Source organism: Colossoma macropomum, unplaced genomic scaffold (genome assembly GCF_904425465.1).
Source record: "Colossoma macropomum unplaced genomic scaffold, Colossoma_macropomum, whole genome shotgun sequence".
Taxonomy (NCBI): Eukaryota; Metazoa; Chordata; class Actinopteri; order Characiformes; family Serrasalmidae; genus Colossoma; species Colossoma macropomum.
In genome coordinates, this window is record NW_023494785.1 from 32,319,708 (window position 1) to 32,342,001 (window position 22,294).

Below are 22,294 nucleotides of genomic sequence, written 5' to 3' on the forward strand. Positions count from 1 at the left end.
CATAATTATAAAGACAGAAAAACAAAACACAGGTCAAACACAGAAACTGATAAAAAAAGAAAGTAAATAAAGGGGTATATGTGTTTACATAAACGAGTCCATAAAATGAACTACAGGTAGCGTGATGATGGAGCGGAGAAGCCTGGGAGGAGTAGGAGCTGGAATGAGCCATTCCAGACTGGGCATTTTCTCATTATTACTGAAGTTGCAGAAAGCTGATGATTCTCCAGAAAGGGGAGCTATTACCACTCGTCAATTTTGTGCTCATCATTAAAAGAGAAAAAACCCACACCGGCAGGGGCTCACAAATACAAGCATGTAATCACATATTGCAAAGGTTTCTGCATTGAACACCGCTATATAATGTTCATTTAAGATTATATTACAAGGCTTCCTAGTCTTTCTCAGATTCAGTTAAGTTCATTTTTGGTTTTTTTTTTAAACGTTCTGATTACAATCAAAATAATCAGTAGATTATTTGATTACTAACATAACCGATAGCAGCCCCGGCTCTATTACAAAGAGTCCAAAATACTAAAATTCTGACATACACCAGTAAATCAAAACAGACAGTTTTTTCTCTTAGCCCAAATTTAGGTGATCAGCAAGGTCAGGTTTGGTGACTAAAGTTTCTTTAGTTTTGCACTGGAGCTATGATGCTACTGCTGTTAACAAGTAATGGAAGCGAATGTTCCTCACTGTTACTGTTTGGTAATTTTCGTCATGTAAGCCTTCTGTTAATACGTTTCACGGAAAAATTGTGCTCCCACAATTCCCATGAGTCCAGTACAACACCAATGCTAAACTTATCACTTAGAAACGCAACCAGTGTTGATGAGATTAGTTTGAGCATCCCTCAGAAGAGCTTAGTAATGCTAATATTAATATGTGGCTCAACACATTGATTCATCAGTCTACTCAGGCTTTAGCATGAACTTCAGTGTTTGTAAAGAAGCCGTTAATTGAGGTCCTTTTTAGAGTTTGTCTAACAGGCATATTTGGTACACAGCATGCGCTGGTTTATTTATTTTTTTATGTAGTGGATAAGAATTCTAAAGGTCCCCTAAAATGTATAAAGTAACTGTATTATGAATACTGCCTTTACAAAGTGTATACTCGGACTGAATACAAAGACTTAATTTGTGTATTCTGAATATGTGTTCCCTACACTTGTATTCCGTTACATCCCAACCCTGTATATTAGGTTATCATTATTTTCTGAGCATAGTTTGCTGTTGACCAGACATTTGGGTGGTTGAACATTCTCAGCACAGCAGTGACACTGACACGTTAGTGATATGGTAGTGTGGTGCTGGTGCTGTTACTGGAGTTTTTACCCACATCAGATATTTCTCAGTGGATGTCGCTAAATTTTCTACAACTAAATCTCGAAAAAACAAATACTGATCCTTGGTACAAAAACCCAGAGAAAGCTGCTTTATGAGAAACTCAGTTCTTTATCCTCATATACCAAAGCTAAAGTATGAAACCTGGGTGTAGTCTTAGGCTCTGAGCTGTTTTATCCCGCAGTCATTAAAGCTGCTTTTTACCATTTGAGAAATACTGCTAAAGTTCTGCGTTTTCCATCTCAGAGCGACACAGAGAAACTTAGTCATGCATTTGTTACTAGCAGAGTTAATCACTGTAATGCTCTTCTTACTGGGCTCCCTAAGAAAACAATGCAGCCTCTACAACCCGTACAAAATGCATCAGCATCCTAACCCAAACAAAAAAGAGAGATCATATCACTCCCATTTAGAAAGAACTGCACTGGCTACCTGTATTGTTCAGGATAGATTTTAAGCTCAAAGTTTTTTACAGATAGGTGATCAAGCTCCACCCAGTGACAGCTGGGATGGGCTCCAGCACCCCACCGCGACCCAGAAGGATAAGCGGTTTAGATGATGGATGGATGGATGATCAAGCTTAACAGTAATACAAGAAATGAGTACTAATTAACTAAGATACTGTACTGATTGTGGATTGGCCACATCTTACCAATATCTGATCTGTTTAACCCCTTAAATGGCCAGGGTTTACCCCTTACAGTCCCAGACTTACTACATCCTAAAACTTATTTTTCAGTAATTGCATGAACTACAATGCAACAAGTTACTCTTAAGTTATAGAACTGTGGAATAAAAGTTTGGATCCACTGGCAGGTGCTGTCCATTTCATGGGGTTAGTAAGGTTAGCACTGGTGCTGATCCAGATCCAGAACATCACTAAATAAAATCTGAGTTCTGCCAATACTCAGTTAAGAGAGAGGATCCACCAGAATCTTGTTGATGTGCTTGCCTTTGCCAGTATTCAACACCAGCTCAGAGACTGAGTGACCACAGGGGGTCAGCATGCTGCTCAGTGCCATTAATGCAGTAAGGCAGGGATGTTTTGAGGGGCAGAAATCTTCATTATCTTCAGTGTCTTCTCCCGCCCAGAGAATGGACAAGTGACCACAAGTGAAGTTGGTGCAGGTAACTGAACTTCAAGCTGATCTTCACAACTAACATGAAACTCTACTGCAAAGTGCATGCAAGTGTCTGTGTGTGCTGGGGGGTGTAGGGGTGTGTGTGTGTGTGTGTGTTTGTGTGTGTGTGTGTGTGTAAGGGGAAAGTGAGTAGGATCTCATTAACTGTTCGTGAATCAGCCCTTCCTGCCTTGCCTGCGTGCACTGCTTTGGCTGAAAGCCATGCTCTGATTGGCTGTCTGAAAGGTGCGCTCAGCAGATAAAGCCACAGACTCCTCTTCACTGCTCCACTGTGCTCAGTGCACGTGTGTGTGTGCGTGTGCGTGTTGGCTGACCCTGCAGAAAGAGTGTGTTGTGACCAGTGAGGAGGTTGAGGAGGAGGACAGCGCTTTTTGACTGACACTGTAAGTACACTGCCCCTCCTGTTGTCCGGTTAATCAAAGCAGAGAACAGAGAGAGAAGAGAGAGAGAGCAAGACAGAGACAGAGAAACAGAAAGAGAGAGAAAAGAGCGAAAACACTTGTGGAATGATTAAACCAGAGTAAGGTTCAGTCACAGAGTGCATAAATGCTTGGCTCTTTTTAGGACAAAGGCTGGATAAGGTTTTCTTTTTCATTCCTAGTTTTGTATCTTTTATATTTTTACCCCTTTTCTGTATATATATTTTGACTGTGCAAACGTCAGTGACTACATCCTTAATTTATTTCATTTTCAATTAAAACAGCAAATAAGTACAACTTTTCAGCATCAGGAAAAAGGCTAAAATGCTAGAAACATATTTTTACAGAAAATTACATTAAAGCCTCAACAAAAAAAAAAATAGAATACCTAGAATAGAATAGAATAGAATAGAATAGAATACATCCCTCAGAATGTCTTCATTACAGCCTCCATTTTTTTCAAAGAAATCTGCAGGGATATTTTTCCACACCCCTAAAGTTCAGTCTTAGAAGTTGGTTGTATTTTCTGCTTCTCACGATCCAAGTAATCCCAAACATATTAAGTGATGTTGAGGTCTGGACTCTGGGGTGGTCAGTCTGTTGTTCGACCAGCAGCTTCTTTGTTTAATTTGCAGATTTTCTTCTTCATTGTCTATTTCCTTTTCTTGGTAACGGCTTCTTGACAGCTACACAACTTCACAGCTTTAAATACTGTTCATGACCATTTTGGTGATCTACCACGTCTTTCATGGTTGTTTGGAGTCTCTGTATGTTTTAATCATTTAATCAATCAATGTCTCATATTTAATTTCCTCAGGAATATCTCCTGAAAAACTATTAACTAGTACCTAGTGGCTGTTTTAACTGTAATTTAAATAAACGAAGGGTGGGCTGTTAATGCACAATATGTCTTAGTCATCTTCATCAATGGTCAGTTTCTGACCACAGAGCTGCCCTTTGCTGGATATTTTTGATGGCAGTCCACTCTCAACCTAACGCTGACACTGACGAGTGTAGGAGAGGTGGGTGTCCAGTAACAATAAAAATTCTACCACCCATATTAATGATTAATGTTTCTTATAAAGCAGATGGCCACTGTATTTACAACAAACTAAAATATATTGCTTTCGTCTGTGGCTGTGATAACGATGGGGAGACCATGCCTGTGTGGTTTTGTTACTTATTGCACACCTGCCCATTCAGTATGACGGTCAATCATAAACTGACATCATGCAGAGACGTCACATGAACGAACAGTGGATGGTCACTGCAGGATTAGTGTCCATTCAGAATGCTCCTTTAGTTTTGGCAGATATGTTACCATTCAGCATGAATGTCATGTAGGTGAGTTCGTACATATGTGTGCATGGCTCCTTCTGAATGGTGGGGCTTAAGAGCTTTAATGGTATTTGCAATCATGTAATCAAATAGACCTGCAGCCCTGCGGGTGAGCTGATGACCTACACGCTCGCACACCCACCTCTCCTGCATTAGGGTGTATTAATGTGGATTAGAGGGAAGAAAGTGTTTACTCGAGGGAATGAGGAGCAGGTCTTGGGAGATTATTAGCCTGTGTGCTCTCTCTCCCTCAGATCATGCAAGAGGAATTCTCTTCACCTGGTGTGACCCTTCTCGTTTCAGGAAACTACACGCTCGTTTCAGGAAACTCGCTCGTACGCTAGTTTGTGCAGTCAGGAACATCTTGACAGCTATACATCTTTTCATGCAAAAATGACTTTACTGCTCACAAGTCTTTGCTCTCTTTTCACGTTTCAGGACCGTTAGTTAACGTCAGTTCACATTCGTTAGCTCACATTAACGTTCTGGCAGGCTTATGTTAGCAAAGGCTATAGAATTTTATGTAAAAGTTGTGAAACTGTAGAATTTAATGTAGCAACAAACGAGAATTAAAAATTTTACGTCAGTTTGCTGCAAAATCTGTCACATAAAACCATGTATTAAAAATTAAAATCCCAGCCAAAAAAAGCAGGAATTCCATGCTGGTCTAAGCTGGTTTATGCTGGTTTTGTGCTGGTCTGGTGCTGGTTTAGCTGGTCACCCAGCATGGTCATTCTGAGTGAACCAGCATACCAGTATCTGAAACACAACATATGCTGATTTTGGTGGTCAACGTCATATTAACTTCAATTGCTGTTGGTCAGTATCCAAAACACATATGCTGGCTTTGCTAGTGACCAACCTTGCAGGGATATCTTCGAGAAAATGCCGCAGACCTAAGTTCTACTGACAAAAATAAAACACTTTCTGCAGATTGGCTGTATAAAAGACTGTAGACTGCTGCTGGGTGGGGGCATTTTCCCCTGGCAGTAAGACCCCCTACCCGCTTCTTTAAAAAATGAAAAACTCTTCAAATCTACTTGTGACATATATATTAAACAAACAGCGAATTTCAGCGAAAATGTGTGCATATGTGGTTTGATTGTAACCAGGCCTGTTTTTATAACGTACCACAACTCTGTAACAGAACACAGTTAGCTTTTTTGTATCCTGATTATGTAACGCCATTGCATGTATTCCGTTACTATCCAGCCCTGCCCATAGTGTTGAGTTGTCTTCTCACAGTGGAAGGATCAACAGAAACACCTGTGGATTAGACCTTGATTGTCTCCTCTCTCTCAAAGATGAAAACGTTAGGTGCTGTTTATCTGATGGAGACAGTTTTGGTGGTCTACAAGGTTGGCGTGGTCTAAAAAGTAGGCACATGAAAACACAAAGTAAAAAATACTGTATGTGTTGATTCTAAATAATATATATATACATATATATATATATATATATACACACATATATATATATATATACACATATATATATATACACATACACATATATATATATATATATATATATATATATATATATATATATATTTTTTTATATTTATATATATATATATATATATATATATATATATATATACACATATGTATATGTATATATGCATATAATCTACATTCAGGGATATTTATACATTTTTAAAATAACTGTTAGTTGTGACCGTAGCTATTCTTTTTTGTAATTTCAATGCACGGTTATAACTAACTACTCCATGTTGTTACTCTTAAAATAATCCATTACAAGTTACTAATTACATTTCTAAAAATGCAATCATCACATTACTGGATCACCTGCTGGAAAAGGAATCTCATTACTCATTACTCAATGTTATTCTGTACCAGATTACCTCTCTATATTGGCAGATAATTTTGCGTGTTTCAAGCGTTATATTTTTAAAACAACTAAATTAGCTACCAGTATAGTGAGACAAATTCACAAAATTACTTAGAAATAAGTCAAATAACCTTCTAATATTCTTACACCAATCTCAAAATGAGAAATATTACATGAATGGACTAGACTTAAGATGATCTCACCTGCCAATATATAACTATTTCACAGTGCAGTGTTGAGCCACTCAATAGCCCAGAGCCTCGATTAATTGACTCATTTAAAAAGATGCATCCAGAGGGTCATTCCTGTCTTTGGCCTGGAGCCCCAGAATCACTATGTCCCCCTGCTACTTACCTTACCTAGAGACAGACTGATGAGTGTTTTGGGGCCGATACCGATCACTGATCGCCGATCACCTTTCAGCACAATCGGCCGACAGCCGATACAGCTGATTCTCAACAGCAAAATAAATACACCCAGTGCTCTTTAAGACACTCTGCACCCCAAATTCACTGCCAAGGCACACGACACTTTTGTAGATCTTTGTGGCCATAAAACCCTTCGCAAACATTGTATGGGGAAATGCCATGATACGATGTTAGAGCGTACAACAACACAGCAAGTACTGTAGCTAACTAACGTTAGCTAGGTTGTGTGTTAGCTAGCAAACTCACTAACCTACAGTTGCTACTGTGGCGCCAACCACAAGCATTAGCAACAGGGACAAAACAATATTGACCTACTGTTCTGTGAAACAGCAAAGTACGTTTATGTTACGCACCTGTCAAACAGCGATATCCTCGTCGCTTTCAGCTCCTCTGTCGCCAGCTTCTTGTTTGAACTTTCCCGTTCCTCCGTAAAGGGTGCAGCAGTCACATTCTGGTGCCTCACGCTAGCATAGCCATTGAAATAACCAGCTAACAGGTCAAAACAGTCCTCCTGCTTCACGGATGGGTTTTTAAATGTACTGAAAGAGCTAAGAGGGCTGACATACGCTCACTTTTGTAGTTTTGCATCTTATTTCTATTTTCAGCCCATGCCAAAGCTGTACGTCATGAAGCTAGTGCAGTGTAAGCTAAGCTACGATTAGCGTTCGGATGCTAACATGCTAACAGAAACGAATCCTCAAGGCTTTGACAACAAACCGCGTTCATTAACGTTACATTCACACAACGGGTTTACAGCGAAATAGGAGCCAAATATTTTAGATACTTCAGGAAAAGTGTTTTTTCATTAGTGAAACAGATATGACGAGGCGGAGATGACGTCTGATTCGACTGCTGTTTGTACGCTTTTTCCCGTTCCACCTTAAATGGTGCAGCCGTTACATTCTGACGCCGCTTGTTTTATGTCACTGATCAGCTCTGAGGAAGTTAGAGAAATAAAAAAAATAGAGATACATAGCCCAATCGGGATGAAAATCGGCCGATACCGATTAATCCTTCTGTCTCTAATTTTATCTAATCTCATCTGAAACAGCTCCTGAAAAATGAATAACTGAATTGTCGTTTTGACAGAAAATGTAGCACTATATACTTCTTTAGCTCAGACGCTAATTTGTGCAGTACATGCGATGTAGGTACCTTTTACCTACACTCATTGGTCTTTTTGTCAGGTACATGTACCACAATAACACTATAGCCCACCTGTGCTGCACACATTTTCAGCCCCCTACTACCTCATCCTTCAGTGGACAGGGACCGACACAGGACCACTGTTAGTTGGGTATTATTTGTGTGGTGGATCACTGTCAGCACAGCAGTGACGCTGACAGGGTAGTGTGGTAGTGTGTGAGGTGCTGGATCAGACACAGCAGTGTTAACTGGAGTTTTTACACACGTCAGTGTCACTGCTGGGTTGAGAATGGACCACCACCCAAAAATGATCCAGCCAGGAGCAGCTCTGTGGTCAGAAACTGACCAGTGATGAATGGCTAGAGGCAGACTAAGACAAACTGTGCATCAACACCAGAAAGGTGGAGAGGTTTCTATTGAAGAATGTAAGCTGATGCAGTGTTTGGCAATCATGTCCCCTTACAGGGATCTGACCAATCACCTTTACCTTATGACGAAACATTTCTGATATGAGTGGTCTCTTCCGGGATAACAACACCCCCATCCACAGGGCACAAGAGGTCACTGAATGGTGCAGTTGTTTGATGTAAAAATACATGGTTTAGAGAAACCTACCGAGCCAGAATTATTTCCAGTGGTCATGTTAGGAACCAAACGTCATGATGAATTCCGCTTAAAGCTCCCTCACAGAACATTATTACACAAAATGATTATAAATGAGCTGCCTGATTCCTGTTTTATGATACTTTTGTGATACTTTTTTGGCCAAAAAATGTAATTGTTAGAATCCGTTCAGGATGGAGAGATACATGCAGGGCGTTGTGAGGCAAAATAGTCCCCAAAGAAAGCCACTACTTTGCATACATATAATAACTACAATAACTGTGTATTCACTGATGGTTTTGGACAGTAAATGGCTGTATTTGTGTTGTAGACCTTGTGATCCCTGTTTTCTATCACTACCACTGTAAATGCTGTTTCTCTACAATGAACCATCTTGCATCAAACCACTCTGAATGACTTTATGAACATCTCAATGACTGGACTATGCAGAAATTGTGAAATATCAGTGTTCCCCTGGTGCGCCACCCCTGTTATTAAGGAAGTAAGCTAAAGACTAAGAGGCTTTTTTCCTGACTAGACCTGCAAATTCATTATTTACTCATGACCACAGTCAGACTACAGCCAAAAAGCACAAAGTTGGCAGTGAGTGCCAGCAATTTCAAGAGAGATGAAAATCAGGATACTTCTTCATCTACAGCCATAGCAAATGCATGTGCTCCATATTTCAAAAGACTGGAAAGAGTTTAATACCAAAAGACATTATGAAACAAAAGCACAGACATTACAGTAAATATTCAGCAGACTAGAGAGCAGAGAAGCTAAAGCAGCTGGACGCTACAGCAGCAACTATTTATCACAGCAAATTCAATAGTTAAATAAATATTGATTGTTCAGGGTGTTTTGGATTACATTTTGAGTTATTTATGAATAATATTTTGGAAAAGCATGACGGGCGAGTTATTTTGACGTGGTCCAATCGGGACACCTTTTAAAAAAGTTTGGACAGTGCTGTGCTATGGCCTTCACTCACCAGATCTAGCCCAGCTGAACACCTATGAAAGATTTGAGCAAGACCACCACCTCTCCAGCACCTTCATCAAAACACCAAATGAGAGAATATCTTTGAAAGTATGGAGTTTCATCCCTCCAGTACAGTTGCAGAGGCTTGTAGAATCTGCCAAAGTGCAGTGAAGCTGTTCTGGTAGCCTAACACCTTACTAAGACAATTTATGTTAGTTTTTCCCTTAATCGGTCACCTGTCTGTGTATATATGTGTACACACACATTTATACATACACACATACATAAACACATACCTACATAACATACATACATACATACATAGTACAAGTGCTGTTTTGAGAGTGGGCCACCACATTACCACAGTCCTGAATCAGAAACTGAATAATAATGAATGGAGTAGAGTTTGATAGAGGCTGATAAATTGTGCATCAACAGGTAGGCTAGAGTCTGTACTCCCATACAGTGGACATAAAAGGTAGGTGGAGCTCATAAAGTGGTCACTGAACGAAGTACAGGGTACAGTTTCTAATAAAGTAGTGCATGTAGAACTGAATCTGCATGTTAACCCCTTAAATGGCCAGGACCCACAGGCAGGCCCAAAGTTTTATTGAAAATTTATATGACCTAATAATAGCTCAGCCAGTTTGCACTGAGGTTTCTGTAGTTACTGAAAAATAAGCCTTAGTGTGTAATAAGCCTGAGATTTTAAGGGGTTAAAGATTTCACTTTCACTCTCAAATTCAGTTTGAACGTTGAATAATAATGAAACATGCAATAGATTACATGGAAAAACCAAATAATAATACAATTTAAAATGTCTATGTTGGTTAAGGTATAAAACATTCCCCTGACTTTAAATCTTTTGGTTAGTAACTAAAGAAGTGCTACTCAGGACCACAGAGTTCAGGTTTCTTGCACTTTGGACTTGGTGTTCTTCTTGATATTTTTATCTCATGCAGGAGACAACAGTGCAGAAACGAGGGGACATGTTCCACTAACATGTCCACTTTTTTACCTCCTATGTACACAAATCAAGATCTCCTGTTTTTCCTCCATCTTACAAGAATTCTTCTTAGGAATGTTCCACGCATCTCTCTCCGTCAGTTATTTCAATTATTTTTTATACTGATGTTATTTAAAATGTGAAGTTCACTGATTTGTGGGACATCTTGTGGGACATTTTTCTTGGTCTTCCAGACAAGTATTACCCATTCATTGCAATGTCTAGCTAGCACTGGGGTGTTTGCGTCTTAACTTTTTTGTAGATTGTGAGTCATTTCTGACACATCACCTCTTTGTAAATGAGTTTTAAGAGATGTTTTAGGCAGGTTTGTGACAGAGTTTTGAGAATTCACCTTCAGACTTTTTTGGCAGGTCATGAAGGTTCTTCACACTCACACATCTCTATTTAAAAAAATAAGGTTATTTCATACAAAAGAGCCCTCCACCGAAGGGTTCTTTAGAGCAGTGGTTCTCAATCCTGGTCCTTTGAGCTCCCCTAGAGCTGAGCACCACTTCTTTGTGTGTCTTCTACAATTTTTAGTATATTAATTTTTAAGTCTGTAATTGTATTTTAAACAAGAATTGTCGCACCTTTCCTCTACAGCACAGTAGACGGTCACATCTGGCTTGTAGGTAACTGTTAAGTCATAGTCAATATGAAAGTACAAACAATATAATAGGTCACTTCATTGTGAACGAGTTATGAGAGTGACATGTTTGCAACTGAGTTTTGAGGCAGGTTTTTTTTGGCAGGTTGTAAAGGAGTTTTGAGAGATCACATCATGTCTTACTGAACATTGCCAGATAACTTCACACTTCCTTTTGCAAATGAGTTTTGATAGTTCTCTGTCAGACTTTCAGCTGATACATAAAATTTGTCACAAAATATTTACACTCTTCAAAAAAAAAAACAGGGACATTGATTTGAAGTGTGTATGAGGTGTGAAAAGATGGAAAATATTGCAGTAACACTTTACTGTAGGGTACTGTTCATAAGGCTACATGACACCCACATAAGCTTGTCATGACAACTGACATAACCCTACATACATTTTTATAAATGCTTATTCTAACAGGCGTCATTCGCTATGTAAAGTTACGTCAGCTGTCATTATGTAGATATCATGTAGCCTTATGAAGAGTACCCTACAGTAAAGTGATACCCAGTATTGCTTTTGTTCATCTAACCTGTTTATTTTGCTTTATGTTTTTTTATTCAAAGTATTTTCAATTGAGTAAAACAGGTTAAATTGCTTGTTAACACATGAAGTGATTCTTTTCAATTGAACTGACAAACGATTTCTTGCAGTGTAGAAGAACCTGAAGCAGTGGTTCTCAAACCAGTCCTCAGGGACCCCCAGGCAGTCCACATTTTCTCTCTCTTTTTGTGTTGCAAGTTAGGTTGGAGCAAAAATCTAGACCGTCAGGGGTCCCTGAGGATTGGCTTAAGAACCACTGCTTTAAGGAACCAAAGGTGGGTCTTCTGTGGCATCACTCAACCCATTGTAACTCACCTTTCACCTTTGTAATTGTACTTTGTACTTTGAACAAGAATTGTTACAACATTTGTTCCTTTAACAAAGCAGTAGACTGTCACATTGGAATGTAGATAAGTGCTAGTCAGTATGGTAATAGCCATAGGTGATATGCAGGTTTCAGACCTATTTGGTGTCATTTGATGTCTGTGTTGCCGCTTTTGGAGCAGTGAAGTTAAACTTCACACAATCCTGTCTGCAGTTTTTAGAATGGACGCTGCAGAGTTTCGCAGGAGAGGGAAGGAGATGGTGGACTACGTAGCTGATTACTTGGAGAACATTGAGAAGAGGCAGGTCTATCCTGATGTGGAGCCGGGCTACTTGAGAGCCCTTATCCCAGAGGAGGCTCCTGAGCAGCCAGAGACCTACGAGGATGTGGTCAAGGACATCGAAAGGGTCATCATGCCAGGGGTGAGTCAGCACTCGCCAACTTTCAGCCTTGTGACGTTATGCCGATGAATCATGCTAACTGGTCCCCATTAAATTGCACTGAATGTTATAAGGATTAGTGTTACTAAGTAATCCATTTATAACAGCTTTTGTAATTTTATATATTTATATAGACATGAATGCACTAACCACTAGTAGGAAAATCTTGGTGAACAAGGTGATTCATCATGTTACTGGCAGTCTATAAGCAACCTATTCAATTATTTTAGATTAATTTATCAAATATTCACACACTTTTTACTTATGCAATATACACAATAATTAATTATTTTGTTCATTTCACAAAGCAAAAAAAAAAAGAAAAAACAGTGAGACAACTGCTAAAAGTCATGCATATATTTGGTGAAATATACAATTAATTTTTTATATTTTACAAAATACATACATGCGTATATTTATATATTTTTGTATATTTGCATATTTTTTTACAAACTAAACACCTAATGCTTTTATTTTGTGAAATATGCAAAACAGTTAATTTTTTATATCGTACAAAATAGAGGTGTATACACTTGTATGTTTTGTACTTTTGCATTTTTATATATGTGTGCATTTTTCACAAATAACACCAAAATGTTTCCATTCTTTTTACACACAAACTTGTTCATTATTTATTTACCTTTAATTGGTAACCTCCCTTTTTATTGAAACGAAAAAATGTACTACATGTACTAAATGTACTATAATGTTAGAAATAACAAATAAATAAATGTACTAACTGTGTAGGACATGCTCATGTTCTTGTAGCGTGATTAGCCAGTCTGGAAACATTAGGCCTTACAGTCAGGTCAGAAAAAATAAACGCTATACTTTACTTGTGCCTGACAATAAACACTTTTATCCTTTTGTCCTAATTAGGTCATTCAGTGTTTCCCTTGGAACAGATGCTTATTAGGATATATTAGAGTTTATGAATGACTCATTACAGGAAATTTGGAAAAAGGAGACAGACCCACAGTGCCTGCTGGAATTTCTTTTATCCTTAAGGGGAAAAACAGTATGATTTCTTTGTAGGTTTACAGTTCTTGGGATCAGCCGTTCTGATCAGTACTAAAAGAAAGAAGTAATGAATGATCAGGATGTTACATCTAATGGTGTAACTCTAAGCTGTTAGATGAAATGAACTGATTTTGTGTCTTAGTAACCCCCATTATGTTTTTGTGAGTTTATTTATTTTTTTTTCTTTGTGTAGATCACTCACTGGCACAGTCCGTACTTCTTCGCTTACTTCCCCACTGCCAACTCCTTTCCTGCCATGCTGGCAGACATGCTGTCTGGAGCTATTGGCTGTATTGGCTTCTCCTGGGTATGTTTAATTCTCCATCCATACATACATCCAGCATAAGTATGGTATTCTGTACAATGCGTAAAAAGTAACATATTCAAAATACATTTAGAATACATTTATGGCACATCTTGGTAAGGCAGATAGGAAAACCTTTAACTTAATTTATGGTATTCCTCGCTGTGATTGGTTGCCAGTTTTCTTCATGTAATTATTCCATTAATACATTTCATAAACATTTCCTCAATCCCCTGAGCAGAAGTCCAGTACAACACTAATGCTAAACTTACAAACCGGGTCCACTACTGAGAAGACTACTAGTTTGATCATTCTTTTAACAGAGCTCAGTAACAATGAGGTTAATGGCTGATCATTACACTGATTTATCAGTCTACTCAGGCTTTAGCAGAGCTCAGTAACACTGAGATTAATAACTGATCATTACACTGATTTATCAGTCTACTCAGGCTTTAGCAGAGCTCAGTAATACTGAGATTAATAACTGATCATCACACTGATTTATCAGTCTACTCAGGCTTTAGCAGAGCTCAGTAACACTGAGATTAATAACTGATCATCACGGTGATTTATCAGTCTACTCAGGCTTTAGCAGAGCTCAGTAACACTGAGATTAATAACTGATCATCACGGTGATTTATCAGTCTACTCAGGCTTTAGCAGAGCTCAGTAACACTGAGATTAATAACTGATCATCACATTGAATAATCAGTCTACTCAGGCTTTAGCAGAGCTCAGTAACACTGAGATTAATAACTGATCATCACATTGAATTATCAGTCTACTCAGGCTTTAGCAGAGCTCAGTAACACTGAGATTAATAACTGATCATCACATTGATTTATCAGTCTACTCAGGCTTTATTTGAGGTCCTCTTTAGGGTTTGTCAAACAAGCATGTTTGCTACATGTGGTTTGATTCTAAAATAGTTCATAAACAAGCACTGATGGTGTTTCTTTTGAACATTTTTTTTATTTAGTGGGTAAGTTTTCTAAAAGTATCCATCCATACTTTTCATACTCATCCATACATGCATCATGCATCCACATCCCCATCTATTCCTCTACCCATTTGCCCATCTCTCCCCTAGTTCTTTCTTTCTTTCTTTTTCTTTCTTTCTTTCTTTCTTTCTTTCTTTCTTTCTTTCTTTCTCTTTCCAAGTGTTCATCCATTATTCATCCATCCATACTTAATCCATTCATCTATCCAGCATATACCCAAACATCCGTATCCTTTGTATACTAACTTTTTTACTTTATATTTTTTGTCCTGAGCATTCATCTACAGTTTATCTCTCCTTCGTTCATCCATTGTCCATTATCAGTTTATCCATCCACACATTTATCCATCAATCATCTCCTCCCTCGTATACTTTCTTTCTTTTGTTCCTTCTTCCTTTCACACGCATAAACTGAAGTTATCTCTGGAACTCTTCTGTGTGATGTTGTTAAGGCTGCGAGTCCGGCCTGTACGGAGCTGGAGACGGTAATGCTGGACTGGTTGGGGAAGATGCTGAACCTGCCTGAGGAGTTTCTAGCTGGCACAAAGGGAAAAGGAGGAGGTGTCATACAGGTGAGAGTTCTGTGTCCATTGAAGTGTATATATGTAGCATATATATATATATATATATATATGAACGTTTCAAAGGTCTGAGGGGTTCAAATACAACAGATTAATGGATCAGGATGTGACTGTAATGTGCAATGATGTTATAGTCTAGAAAGTCAGTTCTGTGGGTTATGACAGTACATTGCTGTGAGCACTGATGATTTTGTATTGCATTAAAATTAGTTAATATTTTTGTTTATATATATATATATATATATATATATATATTGTCAATATGTGTTGACCTGATGCTTTCACTACAACACAAAAATACACTTGAAACTCAATTCAAGTTGCTTTCATCTTGCTGTCTTATTCGATTCTAACACTGGAAAGGTTCCAGACAATTTGATTTTAAGTACTGAGCTGGCAAAAGGTGTTCTGCTCTCGCAAACAACAAATTTGTCAATCATTGATTTCTTTGGAGCTTCACTAAGATGGCCTGTCTCCTGAAAATTGGCTTTTACCCTGTCAGCTGAAGACAAGACAAGTTGTCATGGCGGCATGAGATGAGGCCAATTTACCTTCATTTATCCGATCAGCATCCAGCGTGTAGCAGCTATAACCGTTTTGAGTGCAGGAGTCGTAGCATGTGATGCAGGTCAATGATGACGGATCATTTCATTGCTTTAGCATTGTTGCCTTTTTAAGTGTGTGTGTGTGTGTGTGTGCGTGTGTGTGTGTGTGTGTGCGTGTGTGCGTGTATGCCCACATGAGTGTGTCCTCCTCCAACATCTGTTTTGTCTCTGAGCCTTTCAGTGAAGCTCACTATGGCAACAAACGGTACTCACTTCCTGTGTGCCTGATGAGGGGTTGACTGAAAACGATGCCTCAAAGCAGAGATGGACAGAGAAGGGCAGGAATAATGATTAAAGCACACAGTCTCTCACTTTTAAACGGATGTATCTCAGATAACTGTGGCATTCATAGAAAAAAGGGTTCTTGGCTTTTAATTAGTATTGAACCTTCATATTATGTAGTAGGTCTGTCACAATTATTAAATAAATGCCTGATTGCAATTATTTAAGCTGATTGCAATTATTTTCCACACCTGTCAGCTTTTATAATTATATGGTTACATCACAACAAACAGAAGGTGAACTCTGCATTTTCATCAGTTGGTTTTAGACAAATGCATGTAAATAAAGAAAAGTAAAAAACAAATTTCTAACAGAGGTTCTATCTTCTGATTGGTACTGTGACACAGGGCAGCACTGAGTGATGTTTGTTTATTTGAGCTTGAGTTGCGCCTGGTGTCAGTTAGAAGCTGCTGAGTTTCGACATTGATTGCTAAGATTGCTAACTGCAACTTCTCCACTTTAGGTTTGTACTTTAAGACATTGTAATTGTCTTTCAGAAAAAAGACACGTTTTAATATGGCAATTAATAGTCAGTAAAATGTCACGATTGTGGCAGGCCTATTAAACGGAGTTTCCTTTAAGGGTTAAAAAGTTCACATATCTGATTTACAACAAAGGTTAGAACCTTTAGAACCCTCCACCAGGGCCGTAACTAGGATCAAACGTATAGTGAGGTCCATTTTACAGAGAAATCAACTACAACACACAGTGACTAAACTAACTGCCGAATCTAAGTTATGCATCAGTCGCTGGTTTCTAATCTGGCAATTCATTGCTCCTTTTAACCTTTTCATTTGTTTATTTTTCTATAAACTGGTTGGCAAATTGTAGTTAACTGGAAGGATAGTAAGTTACTCATAAACAAACATGATGTTGGTTTCTTAATTACATTACATAGTGCTACGCCATCAACATGCTAGTAAACAGCAGAGGCATCACTAAAGATTTATGGATGGGGACTAAGCCTTTTCTAAGGGGGTCTGTTGGCATGCTCCCCCCTGTAGCATGTTTGTGTTATGGCCCCAGATTGTCTGTTCATCATGAACATTAAGAGTACCAGTGGGTGGACACTGATCAAAAAATGGCTGTTTGGTCAAGTTGGCACACAAAAGAAATGTTCCTTCAAAGCTTCTTCTAGTATAACTTAATACTCTATCTATCTGTCCATTTTCACAGATCAAGCAAAGGTATTAAAATCAAGCAGTGCTATCTCCTCTCTCTTAGATAAGATGCAGGTCCTAAATATGCAGATTATAGATTGGTACAGTCGTAAAAGTAATTTTGTTCTGTAGTTGCACATCCATGTTCAGTAGTCTAGATGACATGATCATAGTGACCTTTGACAATATCAAAAATGATATTTTCTCAATGTTTTTAGTCCGACAAATGGAAATATATTAAGGGAATAACATTTCTACAAATTCAGTATTATTCCTACAAAATCAGTATTTCAGCTGAAAAGCTTGAACAGCACTCACAAGATCATTAACCTTTATCAGACCTGCTTCTCTGCTGGTCTCCTTCAGCTTCTTCTTTCTTTTGTCCTTGCATGTGTTTAGTAACATATTATTTTATTATACTCAGATTTTTATTTTTTTTGCTTTGAACTGGCAATAATTTTCTCGCCTGACTGGCCACTCACAGTACCACTAAGTAAAAACATGTCTCTGCTCTTGCTTTGAACAACATATAGCCAGTTATGCTGATTAAAATTATGAATCACTGATGCTGATCCAAAAACATCTGCCTCTAAATGAAATCTTGTTCTTGAATGAAAATCTAGCCTCGGGAGGTGAGGTTGGGTCTCTCTCTTCTTCAGCATGGAATTTTTTATTCATATCTTTCATTTTAGCATGATTAGATGCTTCGACAGGTCACACATCAAGTTTATGCTGGTAAAAAGTTGTTTCCCATCTTTCTTTCCTGTCAGTCATATTCACAATCGAAGCTACGCATTAAGCTTGTCAAACACATGCACTCATATTACATACAGATTATCATATTATCATAGTATATTATATAATACAGATGAAATATATGTTTTAAATGCATCATGTGTTATTCATATTGTTTTCTAAAGGATAAATGAGTAATGCAAGAAATGTAATTCATATTAAGTCAATAACTTTAATGTTTACAGTTTAACAGTAAATTTAACAGTTAATTTAAACTGTAACTCATTACTTTGTAATTACATCACTGGAACATCCAGGGCTGGCCAAAATAGTTTGAGTGCTCGATTATTTGTTTGTCATGTTGATATTCATTTTGTCTGTTTAGTATTTAGTAGCTTCGTCCTTTATTAACCCCAGCAAATGCAGCCTAAAAGAAAGTGAAGACCTTTAGATAAAAATAAATAAAAATAATTGCTGTTTTAGCTGAATGAATCATAAATTCATGCCAGGCATCCACGTCATCATGGAGGCACAACAAGTTTGATGAATCATCTTAAATATTGCTGCTGTCGGGACCTCCTATCTCCATGTTATCGTTTTTTAGTTTTTGACATTGAAAATGCCTGTTGGCATTGTGTGTGAATTTCATGATGAATGGACCAAGAGAAACGGCCTGAAATGACCTGGGAAAAAAGTCTGGTACCATTGACATATTATTTAAAGTAGGTTTTTTCCTTCTCCTGCAAAGTTAGGTATCATTTTGGAGATACAAGGTTTTGTTGTGACAACAGTGATATGTAAGAATATTTAAGAACAGTCAACCGTGTACTGACGTGTCCTGTCCACACTGTAACTGCTTCAGACAGGAATATCAGCTCTTTTTCTCTTTTCCTAATTAAAGTGATTTACAGCAAGTTTAAAACTTGATCACAGAAACAGCAGATCTGTTTATTAGACAGTTTTACTGCTGTTTCAGAGAACAGTCTCCTCCACATACTGTTGGTACATTGCAGGAGCTGCTCTGCAGCTACCACACCAACATGATCATCACATTAGTAAACTATTATTTAAAATACAGAGCAGCTCATGTGCTGCTTTAACATTTAGAACAGTATGGAAAGTGGAAGTTTGGTTTTATGACTGAATCTTTATGGGGTTTGAATTTCACTCATGAGAAAGTTTAAAAATTGTGCATTTTGATGGAAGACACATGCAGCACAGCCAGTTTGGAATGAAAATCGAAGTGTATCTGTTCCATTAGACTAAAAACACCTGAAGTATTACTGTTTTTAACTGTGATTTTTGACTATTATTAATAGTATTCGAGGACTCCAGAGTATTCAGAGCCTGTAAAATGCTGTTTGGGCAGCCCTAGTAAATTCTTACTTTGTACCTTGACGCTGACGATCTGCCAGTCATCCTTTGCAATATTCATCAGTGGTCAGCTTTTGCTGTTGTCCAGATATTATTTGGGTGGCGGATCACTGGCGTTGGTATGAGTGTTTCAGACACAGGGGGTTTTAGATTCACTGTTGTGGCTGAGGATCCCAGCACCCAAAAAGATCCAGCCAGGAGCAGCTATGTTGTCAGAAGCTGAACACTGATGAAAGCCTGAGCTGCAGTTATGCTAAATTCAGGACTGATATCTGAAAACAACTCAGGCTTATGCTAAATTCACTAGAGTTGTAGAGATTCAGATTGGTTTGCAAGAACTCAAATGTTTGAGATATTGTAGTAGCGCAGTGGTGCTTCAGGCTTGTATGTGCATAGTTATCTGGACTCATTGCAAAAATAAGGATAAAATGACATAATTCCAAAAGCCAACATTAGCTGCTTCAAAAGAGTACAGCTGTAGTTTGGAAGTGATTTTTTAGGACAGTGGTCAGTCACCACCCCTCCTCTTGGAGATCTACTGTCCGACAGAGTTTAGTTCCATCATGCGTCTAACGTGGTGCTCCCCCTCTTACCTAACACTAAAGCATCTGATCCAGCCAATCAAGGACTTCTGAAGAAGGTAATTAGCTGGAGCAGGTGTGCCAGATCGTGGTTAGACATAAACTTCACAGGAAGGTAGGGTTGGTGACCACTGGTGAAGGGTATGTTGTGCTCTTCTAGCGTAATAACTAACTTTTAATAACTGATGGAGACAAAAGATCTTGGTTTTCGTAATATCTATGAATATCTATGAATGGTGGAACCACTACCTTGTACAAGTTTAGTTCATAATGCTTGTTACACTGACAGATTTTTTCTTGTTACGTTGATGGATCATTTAGTTGTTTAACCATTGCTTTGTCATGTCATGTCACAAAAATATTTTCAAAGATCACTCAGACTGCAGATTACATTCACAATCATGTGTAGGGTGTTTTCATTTGGCATTTCAAATTGATAAAAGCTCATAGATACCCTCCGGTTTTCTCAGTAATGTCTGTGTAATTGTTTACTGGCGTCACACAGCGGCTCTCCTCTTGTTTTCTGCTGTGGTAATGAGGCTGTGGGTGTGCATTTTTAGCCTGAAGAGCAAGATCAAAGAAAAGGCCTACCGCCCAGCCAGCTTATTCAATACACGTTGAAGATGCTTGAATTGGAGCACCTCCCCACTTACTGAAAGAGAAAGGACAGAGACCATAAGCTAGTCAGATTCACGAATGCATCCGTGATGGCCGTGCTGATTAGCATCTCAACACGCTGAACCAAGCCACAAAAATCAATATCAGTAAGCAAGAAACATCACTGCAGGCTCTGATGATAAATATTTATTGGTGCACATCTTATGAGAGTAGATCAATGGACACAGATAGATGTGCCAACTCCAATTTCCTCTTTATTAGAGACTCTACTTTGTAGGTCTACCTTTCTCATGGTCCTTCAAACAAAGATACATACCATATTTGAAACAATGCAAATGGTTCTTGGCTTGAACATTCTTCTTAGGAAAATAAGGCTGCGCCAATCATTCATTTTTACGGATGATTCTAATTCCAATTCCAATTTCTTCCCATTTGGCTGATGGAGGTTTTTTTTTTTTTTTAACACAAAGCTCACACTAGCACAACGTCTATTAGCCAAAGTTGCAACATAACTAATCTTATTTCTTTTATTTAGGAAACAGGCATTATAAATCACACACATTTAAATAATGCCTCTATAAATTGCAACAATTACAACAGTAGCATTCAAATACAATGCAAGTGCACTTACCTGGCTTTTTACATTATACAATTGCAAAGCAGTTTGATCAAAACAACAAGTACACAGAGTCATTGATCATTAAAAGCTATTTGAGTTCTAATAGTGCCCCCTTGTGGAGATTCCTCAGCCTCAAAAACATGAGTGAGTGAGTGAGAGATTGAGTTAGTAACAAGCCAGGTTCCAGCTTCACATCTAAATAAAAAATTGGACAACTGTTGATCGCATGTTTGGAGCAAAAATCTGCCAACTCCAATCTTCTAGTATACAACCCTTGCATTGTGTGGAGGTTCTTTCAACTTTAAAAAGGTTTTTCTCACTCAAATGTCTCATTTACAGAAAATATTCCACTGGAAGGTTCTTTAAGAAACCAAAAGTGGTTCTTCTATGACAGGGCTGGCCTGTATCCAGCACAATTAGAAGGTTTCCCAGCTCAAATACACCCATTAAATTTGCCAATTGACAGAAAAGTGTAATCAGGCATGTTTGAGTGGGTAAATCTCCAAACTGGCCCTCAAGTACCAGAGTTGTGCTCCTCTGGTCAAACTCCTGTCCTCATGGGTCACAGCTCTGCAGACTTCAGCGTTCTGTCACATTAAACAGAACTGATTGAATTCAGAGCTTTAGAGTGAGGTGTGGGAAAACACACCACAGAATCATGGCCTGGAAGGCACCCAGTTTTACATGCCTGTTCTACAGCGTCCCTTTAAATGACTATCACTTAAAAATGTATACATGCACAATTATACATGCAAACTAATGGACCAGATCTCATTCATGCAATCTCAACTATCTCTGACAACTTTCATACACTATTGGCAATGTTAGCCAGCATCCTTTAATGCGCTTGTAGTTATCATACCATCATTCAGTAACAGCTTCAGCATTTCTGGATGTTCCTTGATCTTCATGAGAAGCTGATAACATGAATGAACACACTGGTCCATCTGTGGTCCATCGGTGTCAAATGTGTTAAACCACAGGTTTTTGTTGTGTTGATTTCAGGGAACCGCTAGTGAAGCGACTCTGGTGGCGCTCCTGGCCGCCCGCTCCAGAATGGTGAAGCGGAAATTAGCTAACGATCCTGAGCGACAAGAAGCTGACATCATATCCAAACTAGTGGCCTATTCCTCCGACCAGGTCAGAGTCTGCAGATTCACACAAAATTTGAGCTGCGAGTGTTTGATGC

The 22,294-nt window shown here is 38.4% G+C and overlaps 1 protein-coding gene across 3 annotated transcripts in view; it reads left to right on the top strand.

Annotated features, from left to right (window-relative positions):
* Window positions 1-2,753: 2,753 nt before the first annotated feature.
* The window catches only part of ddc (dopa decarboxylase), a 38,885-nt gene continuing 19,344 nt past the window's right edge, over window positions 2,754-22,294 (top strand). Inside the window, exons 1-6 of one of the 3 annotated variants that reach the window (XM_036590742.1) lie at window positions 2,755-2,871; window positions 11,660-11,736; window positions 12,000-12,208; window positions 13,440-13,553; window positions 15,003-15,122; window positions 22,111-22,245. In XM_036590742.1, the coding sequence (XP_036446635.1) occupies window positions 12,008-12,208; window positions 13,440-13,553; window positions 15,003-15,122; window positions 22,111-22,245 (570 nt within the window). In that variant the 5' untranslated portion in view covers window positions 2,755-2,871; window positions 11,660-11,736; window positions 12,000-12,007. Of the gene's footprint in view, window positions 2,872-11,659; window positions 11,737-11,999; window positions 12,209-13,439; window positions 13,554-15,002; window positions 15,123-22,110; window positions 22,246-22,294 lie in introns of all 3 variants that reach the window. The other 2 variants (XM_036590751.1, XM_036590732.1) reach the window with 2 other exon arrangements.